This window comes from Lepidochelys kempii, chromosome 11 (assembly GCF_965140265.1).
Source record: "Lepidochelys kempii isolate rLepKem1 chromosome 11, rLepKem1.hap2, whole genome shotgun sequence".
In the NCBI taxonomy this organism is placed as follows: Eukaryota; Metazoa; Chordata; order Testudines; family Cheloniidae; genus Lepidochelys; species Lepidochelys kempii.
This window is the reverse complement of record NC_133266.1, coordinates 59,466,415-59,483,262: the sequence shown is the minus strand read 5'-3', so window position 1 is coordinate 59,483,262 and position 16,848 is coordinate 59,466,415. Positions and strand designations below refer to the sequence as shown.

Below are 16,848 nucleotides of genomic sequence, written 5' to 3'. Positions count from 1 at the left end.
AGCAAAGGAATTCTGTTTTAAAATAGCCAGTTTATTTCCAGGGTGTGAACTGGCAGTAGTAAGTAATACAATCAGAGAATCGGGATAAAGCACCCAAAACCATTTCCAAATATATACTTTTGCCAGTACTTTCGCAGGCAATGCTTGACAATAACCAAGTACAATTCAATATGTTACAGACAGTAAACATACTTGCACTGACTGTAAGCTACACACAACTCGATAAGTGAGCATTCATTCTACTGTATGTGATTTTGCAGAAAATCCGTTGTAAACTGATTGGATGCAGGATTTCAACTCCAAATCATATTACTTGCATCTAGTTCAGGAAAGATAAAAGATAGATAAAGAGATAAAAACAGTGTGTGGGTAGCTTTGGGAGGGGAAGGAGGGTTTTGATATGGACAGGTTCACTTGTTCTCCAGGAGTCCCGGGGGCCTTCTGCCACTTGCGGAGAAGACCATTTATGTTTAGTTTTCTGGTCCCCTGTAACAAGTGAGTAGTTCTGGACATTTCTAGGTGAGGAACATTTCTCTCACCCTGGTAGGATACCTTCCCGTAGTACTCTGCCAGGACGTCTTGGGGATCATCATTGTTTATGTACTCAGCTGTAAGATAGGAGCAGGGGACAGAAGCAGGATATGTGTTCCATCTACTACCCCACCACAGTTAGGGAAGAATCCATCTATTATTTCCTTACACATTGCTCAGAGTCCCAATCCTGTACAGCTGGACATGCTTAATGGCCTCGCACACCTGGATGATGACCATCCCAACTGTTGATTTTCCAACCCTGAACTGATTGTCTACTGACAGATAGCAATCCAGGATTACAAGCTTCCAGAAAGTGATTGCTATCTGTTTCTCCGCTATTAAAGCAGCTCTCATTCTGGAGTGTCTGCTACAGGACTGAGGTGAGCTCAGAACACAAGTCCAGGAATGGGACCTTCTGCATCCAAAAGTTCTGTAGGTCATCCCAGGTTTGCATCACAATCTGGTCCCATCACTCGGTGCCAAGAACCACCGCTCCTCTGTGTGCAGCTAGTCAATGAATATCTGAAGCAGCTGGTTGCTTTCATTCACTGTCTGTATCATCATCCACTCCTCAGTATCCCCTCTACATGATGGGTTACCAAGATTCCACAAATATAAAAGAAACACTTACCTTGTCCTTAAAATAGACGAAAGATTCTTTGGTCTGTGCAGCATCTATGTTTTTGGACTGCAAGAAATGGAGGGATTTAAAAACAGCGTGAAAAAGTGGATTATGGGTTTGATCCCAAACTCCCACAGTTCCCAGAGAGGAGTGATGATATCCCACAATATAATGCAAAAATTTCCTGGATGTTAGTGTGCCTGATGGTGGTATGGGAGACACTGGATGCCTGCTTACAGTGTAGCATGTCCTTTGCTGATACAACTTGATTCTGAGGACACACTGTAGTGTGTAGTGTGTAGTGTAGCTATGTTGGTAGCAGAATGTCAGTAAAACTTCCTAGTATAGACAAGGGGCAAAGTATTACTGCAATACAAATAATAGGAAGTAGTAGTAATCTCCATGATTCAGTAAAGATTTTCTTTTTAGGGCGTTTCCAGGCAGTGTGTAGTGTGTAGTGTAGCTATGTTGGTAGCAGAATGTCAGTAAAACTTCCTAGTATAGACAAGGGGCAAAGTATTACTGCAATACAAATAATAGGAAGTAGTAGTAATCTCCATGATTCAGTAAAGATTTTCTTTTTAGGGCGTTTCCAGGCAGCTGACCGCACAGAATTGGTTAAAACCACAGAAAACATTGATGTATTTTTGGATGTAAAGGCTTTATGGACCACCAGGGATGTGGCACTCTCAGTGCACCGTGGTTTCAGGTATCTGATAGTCTCTTTTCTTTCTTCAAAATATTGACCTGTTGTGTGAAATCCATTTCTTTTTCTCTCTGGCTAGGGAATGCTTTTGAAGTGAACGCCTTCTGTCTATCTTGTAGATGTCTCTTTTAGTCTCTTTGGACACACTCAACAAACAATGGATGAGTGCAGAACTGAATAACTGCAAGCTTTTCTGTTGATGGACTATGCCTAAAGCTTCTCAGCACTCTAGCAAATTATAGTATAGTTTGTTTTGTTTTGACTGAGAGTGCCTGCTTCTGAGGGGACAGGGAAAAAGTTGCAGTATTGCAGGCAGAATTTAAACTGTAGGAGAGACTGTAAATGTATCATGTATAATTTTAGAAAATAACAGATTTTTAGTTTGAATGAAATGCAGAAGCTGTTTTTAGTGTACCATTTGTAGAAAAAAGGCAAATGGACTAGCCTGAAGAGAGGTTGTAACAACCAAAGTGAAATGTAATGATAAACAGCAGTGTAATGAGCTAGTATGAGGTGATTAGTGATTGTGTTAGGTCCAGTCTTATTTAACGTCGTCAGAAATGATCTTGAAGAAGTAATAAATTCACTGAAATTCACAGATGAAACTAAAGTGGAAAGAGGTGCAAATGTTCGTGAGGACAGAAGTAATACCCAGGGACCTACAGAGGAAAGAGATTAAAAATTAGATATATGTAACTACTGTAATGCATCTGGGAAGAAAATATTTGAAAAATACGTAGCTCATGAGGGAAAAACTTGGAAATTAGTAATGCTGAAAAAGAATTAGGAATGAAATTTAAATCAAATTAGGCATGAGTTTGCAATGTGATGTAGTAGCAAAAAGGCCCATGTGATTTTTGGTAGTGCAGAGACATTATAATATGGAGCAGGAAAATAATAGCTCTTCTCTATCTGGCTCTGGTATATTTGTACTGTGTGAACATTGTGTTCACTTCTGGGCAATGTGTTAGCAAGGAATTCAGAGAACAGCAGCAAAAATTATCATTGAGCTGGAGAGACTTACTTATAAGGGGGGAAAAAAGATACATATAGTTTGGATAAAATACTACTAAAATGGAATTGGGGGGCTACAGCAGGGAGGAGTGCACATAGCTTCTATATTTGAAGAGTATGAACACCAAGTTTGGAGAGGAATTATTTAGAGCACTGCAAAGGAATATAACTAATATAGCTATAGGAGTAATGGGATAGAGAAAAGGCTAAACATCAGTAAAAATTTCCTTAGTAAGACCTCTTAGGCTGTGAAGCAGTCTTTCAAGGGAACAGGTGGAAACCCCATTGCTTGGGACTTTTTAAACTAGACTGGACAAATTGCTAGAAATGATACATAAGGAACAATCCTCCTGTCCTAGCAGAGATGGAGTGGATAACCTAATAGGTCTTTTCCATCTTTAGCTTCTATGATTCTATGACAATCTGGACCATGAACTTTTGCTGAGATTACAGCTACTTACAAAAACTCTAACAATCTCTTCTCCATTTAGGGTGATTGGACTCTTTACTCATGGCTTTCTTGCTGGCTATGCTGTGTGGAACATTATTGTAATATACATTCTCGCAGGAAACAAGCTATCCACTCTCTCAAACCTGTTAGAGCAGTACAAGGCCTTAGCATATCCTGCTCAGAGTTTCCTTTATTTGTTGTTGGCAATCAGCACAGTTTCAGCCTTTGACAGGTAAAATGTTCATTTGTATAACTTACATAATTTGTATGCCATACATCCCTTTCTAAAGTCATCTAATCACAAAATTTCTTTCTGTGGCACTTTTCTCACTGGTGATAGAATGTACTATAGATTGCTTCATTTGCTGCAGTTCATTTCTGCCTTGCTCTACCTTGACAAAAGAAGATTTATCCTCCATATGTATATATGCCGTATATTTTTATATTAAGGGAATGTAGTGGATGCATACACATGTATTTTGCAAAAATAACAGAATGGCAAAGTACTAAAGGAGACAGTTATTTACTGTCTCCCTGTACTGTGTTCAGTGAGCCTTTCTTCCTTGAGTGGTACTTTGTGATAGATCCTTCCTCTTACGGTGTAAGCTAGAGCGCTTTTGTGCCCGCCGCCTCTCCTGTCAGGGTAGCTGGTGTTCTGAAGACAAGGCTATATAGGAGAGGAGCATCTTCACCACTTCAGTTGCTTCCAACCATGTGCCTGGTCAGATGTGAAGTACTCCGGTCTCTTTGGAGATTCTTGTTTCTTAGGAATAGTTAGTATTCGCTAATTATGAAGAGTCTGTGAGTTAGCCCTGATCTACACTACGAGTTTAGGTCGAATTTAGCACCGTTAGGTCGTTTTAACCTTGCACCTGTCCACACGCCAAAGCCATTTTTGTCGACTTACAGGGCTCTTAAAATCGATTTTTGTACTCCTCCCCGACGAGGGGATTAGCGCTAAAATCAACATCGCTGGGTCGAATTTGGGGTAGTGGGATGCAATTTGACGGTATTGGTCTCTGGGAGCTATCCCAGAGTGCTCCATTGTGACCATTCTGGCCAGCACTTTCAACTCAGATACACTAGTCAGATACGCAGGAAAAGCCCTGGGAGCTTTTGAATTTCATTTCCTGTTTAGCCAGCATGGCGAGCTCATCGGCACAGGCGACCATGCAGTCCCAGAATCGCAAAAGAGCTCCAGCATGGACTGAATGGGAGGAATTGGATCTGATCGCTTTATGGGGAGACTAATCCGTGCTATCAGAACTCCGTTCCAAAAGACGTAATGCCAATATATATGCCAAAATCTCCAAGGGCAAATGCAAGGTGTTTACAATGCCCACAACTGCAGCGGTGATTGGAGCGGGCTCCCACTTGCAGTGCTATGGTGTATGCACGGGCAATCCAGGAAAAAGGGCGAGAAATGATTGTCTGCCATTGCTCTCACGGATGGAGGGAGGGAATGGTCACTGACGACATGTACCCAAAACCACCCCTGGCTACCTTGTCCGTTATCTCAATTTTTAAAAATTTAATAAAGAAAGAATGCATGGTTTCAAAACAATAGTTACTTTATTTCAAAGGGGGAAGGGTGGTTGTCTTACAGAGAATTCAAATCAACAAAGGGGGTGGGTTTGCATCCAGTAGAAACACACACAACTGTCACACCGTAGCCTAGCCAGTCATGAAACTGGTTTTCAAAGTCTCTGTGATGTGCAGCACGCCTTGCTGTGCTCTTCTAATCGATGTCTGGCTGCTCAAAATCTGATGCCAGGCGATTTGCCTCAATCGACCACCCTGCCATAAACGTCTCCCCCTTACTCTAACAGATATTATGGAGCACGCAGCAAGCAGCAATAACAGTGGGAATGTTGGTTGCACTGAGGTCTGACCAACAGCGCCAGCGAGCTTTTAAATGTCCAAAGGCACATTCTGCTGCCATTCTGCACTTGCTCAGACTATGATTGAACTGCTCCTTACTACTGTCCAAGCTTCATGAGCCATGGGAGCAAGGGGTAGGCTGGGGTAGGTGCGACCGTGCAGTGCCGCCAGCTGGGAGAGCAGCCTGAGGCAGAAGCCTCCGGCTCGCAGGAGATCAGGATAGCAGAGTTGCAGTGGAAGCGGTGGAGAGAGCAAATCACTGTTGATGAGGACAGCTAGCAGTCCTACTGCACAGTCCGCTGCAGAGTTGCAGCAGATCAGGATAGCAGAGTTGCAGCGGAAGCGGTGGAGCCGTTCACCATTGATGCGAAGGCACCCAGGAGCTGCTGCTGTGTGGCCAAAGCAAAAGAGCAAGAGCCCTGGACTTGTTACATGTGGAATGTACGGCTGCAAGATTCTTTACCAGCAACAAAGGACAGGAATATGATGAACCTAAAATCTAAAAAGGCCCGCACATTTCCCAGAGTCACTATCCTTGATAACAGAACATCAATGATTGCAGCGGCTACTTGGATCACAGCAGCCCCCACAGTAGACTGGCCTGCAACAGCAGTGGTGACAGTGAGCTGAGCGGGCTCCAGCTTGCAGTGCTATGGCGTCTGCGCAGTTAACCCAGGAAAAAGGCCACAAAACGATTGTCTGCCATTGCTTTCATGGAGGGAGGGAGGGAGGGAGGGAAGGAGGGGCGACTGACGACATGCACCCGAAACCACCCGTGACAATGTTTTTGCCCCATCAGGCATTACGAGCTCAGCCAGAATTCCAGTGGGCAGTGGAGACTGTGGGATAGCTACCCACAGTGCACTGCTCAGAAAGTCGATGCTGGCCACGGTACTGTGGACGCACTATGCCAACTTACTGGGTTTAAGGGGGTGCATGCAATCAACTGTATAAAACCACTTCCAAAAAATGGACTTCTATAAAATCGACCTAATTTCATAGTGTAGACATACTCTTAGTGTTTTTCCTGGTTCCGGGTTACGAAGGAAATGAAGAAACAGAGGAAGCCAGGACTCAAGAAGTGCAGTTCCGGCATGGCTGTCTTCCCACTATCCATGCAGTGCCTTAAGTGCCTGGGAGAAGGACTGTCTCTTACAGAGTGTTTTATTTGCCAAACCTTTATTCCCAGAGGCCATAAGAATAGGGAGACTCGCAAGAGCTCCTCTTTCTAAAGGAAGGTATTGAAGCTAGATCCTCTGGACCCGCTAAGGTCTTGGATCCTAGCTCTAAGAGGCCAGTCTCTGCCTCTGTGACCTGAATGGCTTCAAGAAGCTGCAACCCCTGTCGGGGCCTGATTTGGTTCCTGCAGATTCCCTCAGTTAAGCCCCCGAGGCTACAGATGTCCAAAGCAAGTGCCATGTGGTTGGATCTAACTGCCCCTGTCTGGAAGAGAGGTTGAGAGAGAGTTTGGCCACTGGTTGTGTACCTTGTTCATCCCAGCTACCTGGACCTGACGGAATTCCTATGGAACAGAATAGGTTCTGACTTCCACTTCTGGATCCAGGAAGATGGAACTGATGTATAAGAATCTGGACCTTCAGCACCTTTAGTTCAGTCTGTCACAGCGCTGAAGAAAAAGAGGCATAGAGACTAAATGGTCACTGTTAGCAGTGCTGGTTCCTGGGTATCAGAACTGTCCGATCCATCCGATTCTGACAGGGCCTCTACAGTTCCAAAGTGGAGATCTGTTCCAGACCTGCCTTCAGTAGCAAGGAACATGGATTTATTTATAATGTTGGATCTGAGGTTGTCCACATTGTCACATCCATTGTCAGTTCCTGGCTCCGTTCGGGCTATATCCTCAGTTCTGGAGAGCTGTGTCACCATGGCAGCCCAAGTTCATCTTCCAGCTCCAGTTCACGTTTTACTTCTGAGTGTGAAACACAAGTCATTCAAAAAGAGGCACGTTATCCTGGTTCCAAGATCTTCTCCCTTGTCTCTTGTTAGGAAGGAGTGATCAGAAGATGCTGCTGGTCTTTTCCCTGGAACACCTTATGCTGCTTCCTCCTGGGACCCCGTACAGGGTCTCCACAAAGAGCTGGATCTCCATACTTCTCTCTGGATCTGCTGTTATCCATGGTGCATTCTGTTTCAGATCTAGACCTGGATCCTTTCCAGGAGGAAGATAGATTAAAAATGCAGAGACTTGTGCCTCTCCTTGTATCACCCTCTGGATCACCTCCTGCAGTCAGAAAAACTAAAGAACATGAGATCGACTGCCTGCTCTTTGGGTATGATTTCACATGCTAGGAGTAGACCCTCTACTCCTTCTTTCCGGTACCAGAGACAGCTCTACCAAGTCTTCGTGGTTTTACTTTTGTCAGGTCAGAGACATGAAAAATATCAGCAGTCTGCAGCATTCCAGAGCCAGCATAAAAAGAGGCCTTTTTTAGCCCGAGGTCTAAATCTGAACAATCCACTTCCTCATCTGCACCTTCAACATGAAACAACAAGCCTTAATTTTGACAGGATGATTGAAATCAAGAACCAGCCAGTCAGAACCAATCAGCCCCCTTCTTTGGAAAGAGACTAGCTCACTTTATTAACACATGAAGACAAATTATGTTGAATGAATGGGTTTTAGAGATTATGGAAAGGGGCTGTGTCATACAATTCAAAAGATTGATCATCATCCTCCATTACCCCCATACCCATCACTCTTCAGGGACCTCTCTCACAAGGGTGGTATTCTTGCAGAAATAGAAAAATTACTTTGGGTGGGACCAGTTGTGGAGGTCCCCGAATACTGGAGAGGGGGAGAGTCATGGCTGCTATTCCCATTACTTTGTGGTGTGGAAGAAGGATGGGGGGCGGTATTTCATCCGATACGAGACTCGAGTGACTTGAACAAGAACATTTGGAAGTTCCAGTTCCCTATGTTGACATCCCTTCGCTTTCAGTCATGGATTGGTTCACAACTCTTGATTTAAATGACTCATTTTTTCCCTATATCAATTTGTCGCGCATTGTAAGTACCTCTGTTTCATGGTGGCCGGATGCCATTTTTAGTACAAGGTGTTTTCTTTTGGCCTCTCCACAGTGCCCAGAATTTTTACAAGATGCCACCCTGTGGTAGAGGCTCATCTGAGGAATGAGGGTATTTTTATTTACCCTTATTTGGATGATTGGCTACTGGAGCTGCTGTATGCAAGGACCTGTTAAGCCATATTGTTTTTACAACTAATCTCTTTTCAGATGTTGGACTTCTTCTCAACCACCCAAAGTCAATTCTCTGTCCTACTGAAAGGATTCCCTTTATAGGCTGTATACCAGACTCTGTGGAAGGGAGGGGTTTTCTACCAGATGAAAGATTTCAGTGGTGTGTCGCTCAAAGAATAAAATTCTTTTTGGGCCTTACGGCAGCCACTACTTATGTGACTCCTTTTGCTTATCTGAGTATGAGACCTATGCAGCATTGAATGTCTTGGGTCTACAGAGCAAGTTGGGACAGCCTCCATATGTTGATCATCATACCTCAGAACATTATAGCCTCCCTGAAATGGTGGTCAGTGAGAGCAATTGTTCAGAGCTATATAGTTCAGTCTCCTAGATCCATCTCTGATAGTCAAGTTGGATGCTTCAAGCAAGGGTTGCGGGGGGTTCATCTTAATCAGCTGACAGTTCAAGGGCATTCCTTTTATCAGGAGACACCCTGCACATCAGTATGTTGGAATTGAGAACTGTTTGGCCCTGAAGTCATTCCTTCTTCACCTATAAGGGAGGGTGGTGCAGGTGGTGACGGACAGTATGTTGGCAATGTGGAACATCAACAAGCATGGGGTGTTCATTCTGCTCTTGTGTGCAGAGACTGTAAATCTATGGTATTGGGGTATCCTTCCCGATGTCTGTCCTGTGGCCTTGCATCTGGCAAGGTAAAATAATGTAGTTACAGATACACTTAGCAGAGACAGTGCATGAATGGTCCTTAAAGTATCAGTCGGTTCAGACCATGTTCTTCCGCTGGGATCACCCAGATGTGGACGAGTTTGCAATGAGGTCCAACAAAAAGTGTTGCCTCTTCTATTCCAGAGCGGGCAGAGACAATCTATCCCTGTCAAATGCTTTCCTTCTCCACTGGGGAAAGACTCTAATGTATGCTTCTCCCAAATGATTCTCTTTTCCCTGGTTTCAGAGTAGCAGCCGTGTTAGTCTGTATTTGCAAAAAGAAAAGGAGTACTAGTGGCACCTTAGAGACTAACAAATTTATTTGAGCATAAGCTTTCGTGAGCTATAGCTGAAGCTCACGAAAGCTTATGCTCAAATAAATTTGTTGGTCTCTAAGGTGCCACAAGTACTCCTTTTCTTTTCCCTGGGTTGGCCACATCAACAGTGATCTACCAATCTTCTGCAACTGTACTGCAGAGTCTTTGTGTCTTCCTCTGTCTCCAGACCTGCTGTCTCAGCAGGAGGGAAAGATCTTTTGACCAGACCTACAGTCTCTTCACCAGATGCTGTGGGTGATTGGACATTCACTCGGTCTGCTCCTGCTTTTCTTTGCTTGTACAGGACATACTAGTTAACTCTAGAAAACAGTCCACTAGAAGCTGTTAGTTTAAATTGGATCAGATTTCAAGCATGGATGAAGGGAAAACCTGATTCCCCTGTATCTGCTTCCATTCCTTGTGTTCTGGAATAATTAATATACTTGAAGTCTTAAGTGTTAACTGATTCATCATTAAAAGTTTATTTGGCAGCCATCTCAGCATATCAGACTTCTAGTTGATGAAAGATCACTGTTTGTTCCGTGAAGGGTTCATGCAGGGTTCATGCACTAGGAAACTTTCAGGGCACACCCTGAGTGTTGTGTAGGAGCAGTGCACACACTGCTCCTTCCAAGGACATGAACCATGGAAAGTCATCCAAAGGACATGAACTGTGGGAAGCCTCCCGTGACTGGGCTCAAGGCCCAAGAGCAAAAAATATAGTAAATAAAAGCTGGTAAATAAAAATATTAATCAAAGTCATATTATTCCTTTGCTGTTTCCTTTTGCTGTTAAAGTATGTAATGCGCATAAATAAAAAAAACATTTAAAAAAGGGTAAAAAGCCAACACGGCAGACCAGCCTGCTTGCTTGCTAAAAGCTTTGTTTGTCTTGCATTTAAACCACAACAGTTCCGTGTTTAGTCAAAAGGTTTATCAGATGCATAACACACACACACACACACCCTGGTTAGAGATCCTGTCCCTTCTTGGGATCTAAATTTGGTATTGCCCATGCTGGTAAAATTGCCCTTTGAACCCTTTGCTGAATGTTCTCTGTATCATTTGATCTATCAAGATGGCTTTCATTATCCCCTTCAGAGTGAGTGAATTGAATACCATTTTGGCTGATCCAACTTTCACTTCTTTTCATAAACAGAGGAGTTCTCTGACCTGATCCCAGGCTTTTACTTAAGGTGGTATCTGATTTTCACATCAAGCAGACAATTAATTTGCTGTTTTCCCCTGAGGCCTTGCTCTAATAAAGAGGATGCCAGAAGGACCCTTGCTTATTATATAGATAGAACTAAGAGGTTTTGTAAATTATCAAGATTGTTTGTGTCTTATGCTAAAAATTGAAAGGGTTATATGGTTTCTTTCCAGACTGTATCTCTATGGATTAACGATGTATTGCTGAATGTTACACACTAGCAAAAGTTCCTATACCTGCTTTGATTCTATCATTGTGGCTTCTTCCTTCGCTTGTCTTAGGGAGGTGCCAGTTGCTGAAATTTGCAGAGCTGCTGCCTGGACTTCCAGTAAACATTATGCCTTGGACATGGCCTCTAGGGTAGGCACTGGATTTGGTAAAGCGGTGCTAGTCTATTCAATTAGGACTCTGTTCCACCTCCAGGTCAGTTTTCAGCACTGCCTATCGCTCTATCCCTTAAGAGGGAATATGCAGAACCACGCAAAGAAGAACTTAAGGTTACTTCCTTGTAACCAAGGTTCTTTGAGATTGCTCTGCATATTCACTCTTCCCACCTGACTTTCTCTCTGTCAGAGTCCTTGTTTGTTTGGTTTCTCTGGCTTTGTGGTAGAAGGAACTGAAGTGATGAGGGCACCTTACCCCTATACAGCCTTGTCTTCAGAATGTCAGTAACTGAGAGGAGAGGCAGGAGGCAGGGCATGAGAATGCTTCTTACACTGCTGGAAGAACTTTCTACCACAAGGTGGCTCAGTACCCGTAAGTGTACATACACAGAGCCATCCTGAAGAAATTTTATTATAAGTAAATGATTTCATTTCTTTATATTTATATAATATATCTGTCCAGGGTTGACTTGGCTAAAGCATCAGTAGCAGTGCGAGGCTTCCTGACCCTGGATCCAGCAGCCATAGCCTCTTTCTGTGAGTATACAGCAGACCATAACATTCAGTAGCAGAAAATTACAGCCTTTATGCATCTTGGCATACGTTTTCAGTGCTGAATTTAAACATGCAATCTACAGTACTGTTAATGGAAATTTCATCCCTAATTGTTCCCTACTTTAAAAAAATTTACATTACTGTATTAAATATTATCACTTCAGTCTGTTCGATAAAAATGGAGGGTCAAAGAGCTGAATGTTTCACTAACTATTTAAAAGTAAAAGTTTGGAATGAGTGGTGGGATTTGTAGTTCTTCTGAATCCTTTTTCTCTTTCTTACCCCATGTAATGTATTTTTTTCCATTTTGAATGCAGCACATGTACGAAGTAGAACAAGAATAATGACATATCCCTTTGACTTAGCCAGCAGATGGTTAGTGGCCTTGGTCAGGATGGTAGAATGCAGGGGGCAGAAGGCAGATTTGAGAGATTAAGGAGAGTGCTGGAGAAGAAGACTGGGCAGTGGAAGTGAGCAGCACATTCTATGATTTTGGAGACAGTGGGGTGGAGGGAGAGAGAGAGAGCATTATTAAAAATCATTATTTTGTGACTAGATAGTGTTTTATGTAAAATTAGTGAAAGCTGCACATTTCTTTCCATTTATCCCAGTATACTTTGTTGCTCTCATCTTGTCTCTGAGCCAGCAGATGACAAGTGACAGAATCAACCTCTATACACCACCTTCGGAGAATGGGAGCTTCTGGTAGGAAATCTAAATAGCATTATTTTTTAACATTTTCTTGCCCCTTCTATGACACAGACCATGTAAGAATGTTTAATTAACATTGGTTTAGTGATGTCATGTAGTACACATCTAAGTGTTATAAAAGATTCCCAAAACTAAACCTGTCCTAATATTTTTGCATTTGAGACCTTAAACTGAGCCCTTGATGACTTTGAGAATTGAGGGTGTTTAGCAAGTCACAATAGGGCTCACTGTGTCTAATGGTTAAATGTATCCTTTATACAGCTTCATTGGCTTTGTCCTCAGGCCCCTGTTTTGGAAGTGACCAAACTGTGAAATGGCACATCACAGAGATGGCACATTTTCTTTCCTGGAGCAGATCAATCTGTGGAGTGCCAGTGTCTTTTTTGGAGGAGATTATCTATTCTCTCTAACAAATTAGGGAAAAGTGCCATAAAAAGACACTAAACAAGAGGCTACTGCAGAATTATCGGCCTTTGTGTAGAAAGACCATCGCTTCTTGAAGGGTGGGCCAGTAGTTGAGACAGAATCAAATTTGATGTTCCTAGTCTGTAGTCTTCATGGCTCTCAGAGACAGTCCTTCAACAAGGTGTCATACTCCTTTCTAGGCAGGACAGCTGTCTGGAATGCAGCCCTTAGGGAAGTTCAGACAAGTGTTCAACACAAAGTAAAAACAGAATTGGTAATTTGATATAGACATATCCCACTCTGTCACAGTCATAATTAAAAGTTTGTCTCCTCTGCAGATTTTACTACCTCACTACTCATTCCCCTTTCCAGATCATTAATAAATATATTAAACAACACTGGGTCTAATATGGAACCTTGAGGCCCCCTGTTGTTAACCTTTTGCCAGGATGACAATTGACCATTTAATCCTGCTCCTTTATTTTCTGTCTCCCAGCTAGGGAAGTGGGTTAGTGATGAAATCTAACTTGAACACTCACTCCATGCTAAGTAGTGGGGCTTCTCAGTTGCGTCATAGCCTTTGGTATTCACTCTCCTCTACAGCCCGTCAGATCCCAAAACCTTTAGAGCAGGGGTGGCCAACCTATGGCTCCAGAGCCACATGCGGCTCTTCAGAAGTTAATATGTGGCTCCTTGTATAGGCACCGACTCTGGGGCTGGAGCTACAGGTGCCAACTTTCCAGTGTGCTGGGGGGTGCTCATTGCTCAACCCCTCGCTCTGCCACAGGCCCAGCCCCCAGTCCACCCCTTCCCACCCCGTCTCCTGAGCCTGCCATGCCCTCTTCCCTCCTGCATGCCATGAAACAGCTGATCAGGGAGGTGTGGGGAGGGCTGCTGGTGGGTGGGAGGTGCTGGGAGCAGGGGCAAGGGAGCTGATGGATGGGGGCAGCTGACATATTTCTGTGGCTCTTTTTGTACATTGGTAAATTCTGGCTCCTTCTCAGGCTCAGGTTGGCCACCCCTGCTTTAGAGCATGAGGTGAGAAACATTTGTTGTTCAGTATTTGATTTTGTTTTTGTTTGGTGTTTTTAATTTCTCCAGTTAAAGCATCTAGCTGCCAGAGTGCTACATGGTAGAAGTTGTTAAAATAATAATATATACACACCAGGAAAAGCCTCACTATCTTCACCCTAATAAGTATCTAATGCTTTTCTCAGGACTGCAGGTGCAGAGGAACAGATTCTTCAGCCATGGATTGTGGTGAATCTGGTGGTGGCCCTTCTAGTTGGGCTATCGTGGCTCTTCTTATCTTACCGACCAGAGCTAGATCACAGTGAAGGTATGGAACATTAAGCCTAGAGGAAAGTTGGAGACTGCTATGTTCCTTTGGCCCTCCCAGATCTACTCTGTTCTGTGTTCAGAACTGGTCCTTAGAAATGTATCAGTGCTATAGTTAAGGATAAAATATTTCTATTATAATCCTTTTTTCTCCTCCTCTCTCTCTCTCCCTCTGAATACTCAGAACTTTCCAAAGAATTCACTTCTTGGAATGAAATTGTCCTTTGTTGTTCTCTTCTGATTATTTTTTTTTAAATTTGAGGAAATAATACGGTCATTTTTGAATGCTGTAGGATGGAATTTTTCCCCCTGTGTGTGTTAAACAAACAAGGAAACCTAACCAGTAATTTGTCCTGGCTAAAGCAAAATAAGATGACTTTTGAAATATGAGGGAGGGAAGGAGGGAAGCATGACTTTGATTTTAAAAAAGTTCAAACCATTTGAAAATTATGTACTCTGCTTATATATTAGAAGACTATATATTATGTTTTAAAGTGCACATTTCATGAATGACGTTTGTTGAATGTATGTACAATACTGCTTGGGCAGCAAATTCTTTTTAACAGACCAGAAAAGCAGGAGTAGTCCTTACCTAGACCTTCCTACACCGTCAAACTCCCCCTGTCCAGTGATACAGGCCCATTAATCTCCCTCACACAGTAATAGTGCGTCATTTATTATGTTATGATTGAATTACTTATTCAGTTCAAATTTTGCAGGCTTTGAATGTAGTGGGTCCTACAGAGCTCAGGGACAGTGCATAGTCCCCTTGTCTGTTTGGTGCAGAGCCTGGATGCTGCTCTGTTATCTCGGAATGGGGCTAGTGCCCTTTGGTGTCAGGATCAGGAACTAAAAGGTTGCTTAATGCTACCTTTGCCACTCCTCCCAGACTTGTACAGAGCACAGCTTAGCCAGTCCAGTGAACCTACAGTGAATATGTAGGTTGCTTGGGTTTCAATCACATGTCAACTGATGTCACCAAAAAAATCCCCTTTGATAGTATTTTGTAGATTTATGGAGCTTTAAAATATTTCTTCAAGCTGCTTTACAACATTTAACAACTTTTTATATCTCAGTTCCCTGCTGTCCCCTACTCCCTTTCCTGGTGTCATTCATACGTGTTGGGAGGGGAGTTGAAATTCAAAAATCCAGCTGGATTTTTAAATCTTTGGACTGCAAGCAATATATAATAGTATTATTGAAAAGTGCCTTAGAAATGGGGAAGCTGAGACACAAAGAGGTGAAATTGACTTTCCCAAGGTGAGCCAATGGCATGGTCTGGCCCAGAACTCCTCCGTGTTTCCGGGCGCTAACCACTGACTAGAGGACAGTGCCTTAAAAGTTTTGAGAGAGAAATTCTGAGAAGGTTCATCTCAGGACTATCTTAAACAGACTGAAGGAAACTCAAAACTATTCAAAAACAGTCTAACAAGCTCATACTTCATTGAGTAAAAAAAAAATCGCCATCTGAAACAGCATATGGAGGTCATCAGCAAATGTGGTGGATCCAGCTATATGCTGAAGTATATTTTTTTCCTCAGCTAAATGTGCTGCCAGCTAGATAAAAATTGATAATATTCTAAATTGAATTCTGCTTTCTGATTGTAATGTAATTTTAAAAACTTTCTAATGTTGACTTGTCTGGTTAGTTTATTTTGCTGTTTGTATTTTTGATAATGTCACTAGTCCAAATGGAGGATACTGCTGTGTGGGGGTTTGCTGGCATTGAACATTCCTCATCGTACTAAGGCTTTTAGTACAATGGCAGCTTGGTGGGGACAGGGATGTCGCTTGCCATTATCAAGGTGTTGGTATTATTATTTAGAAGACAACTCAAAGAGGAAGTTTGGAGAAAAGCAGGAGAAAATATTCAGCAATCATTTATATGGTTTTTCACTAAAGCATTTAAAAATACTGGTTTTCTTTCTCTTCCAGAACTGATGTTTCATGCTGAAGTAGAAGAATTTCCTCAGCTGGATAAAGGCCTCACTGTCCAGTCGTAGTGCAGAAAATGCATTTTCATATACTGTAGCTGAGACTGAGGACTTAGCACTTATACGTATTATACCTGTATATAATGCTTTTCTACAAAACAAAATTTGTATTTTTGTACATTGTTTTATATATATTTGTTGCTGATGGATCTTTTATTTTAATTATGCTATTTTAAAATATTCCAAAGATTTTTGAGAATAGAACTATAAAAAATGTTATATTTTTTTTTCTGATAAAGTGAGTCTTTTCTGGGAGATAAACTCAAAACTAGTTTGGTAAACATCACTACCTAGATAGCACGGGAAGAAGACTGATGGGATACAAAAGATCAGATGGGCAAATGCTTTTGTGAGTAGCATTTTTTTTATCCTCAGCCAGTTGCATTTCGGTGTTGATGCTAATGTCAGCTCATCTGATTAGGATGTATTACTTGGTTAAATATTTTTAAAGATCAAAACACAAGTCATCTTATGAAAAAAATAGTAGAATAAAAGTTATTTTAACAGAATATACAGTTAGAGAGAAAACTAACAGTCCTTTGGGGTGATCTGTTTTAGTTGTCATAGAAAAATGTGTAGCTGGTGTTAGGAATTAGGTTGTCTAGGGCTATATCTACAGTACAGAGTTAAATCAACGCAAGTGTCACCGACAATCATAAACTGCAATAACAACATTGCTTGCACATGTTTACATAATGCTCCCTGCATCAGCGGAGTGCATCCACAGTTAGTTCTCTAGCATTGACAGAGAGAGCAGTGCACCATGGGTAGCTAGCCCACTGT

At 42.4% G+C, this 16,848-nt stretch overlaps 1 protein-coding gene across 3 annotated transcripts in view; it reads left to right on the top strand.

Moving 5' to 3' along the window:
* The window catches only part of TMEM237 (transmembrane protein 237), a 30,015-nt gene extending 13,728 nt beyond the window's left edge, over positions 1-16,287 (top strand). For 2 of the 3 annotated variants that reach the window (XM_073306437.1, XM_073306435.1), the window contains 6 exons: positions 1,742-1,865; positions 3,368-3,559; positions 11,526-11,599; positions 12,229-12,322; positions 13,951-14,072; positions 16,007-16,287. In XM_073306437.1, coding sequence (XP_073162538.1) covers positions 1,742-1,865; positions 3,368-3,559; positions 11,526-11,599; positions 12,229-12,322; positions 13,951-14,072; positions 16,007-16,074 — 674 coding nt within the window. In that variant the 3' untranslated portion in view covers positions 16,075-16,287. Of the gene's footprint in view, positions 1-1,741; positions 1,866-3,367; positions 3,560-11,525; positions 11,600-11,934; positions 12,088-12,228; positions 12,323-13,950; positions 14,073-16,006 lie in introns of those variants that run through there. The other variant, XM_073306436.1, reaches the window with a different exon arrangement.
* Positions 16,288-16,848: the final 561 nt, after the last annotated feature.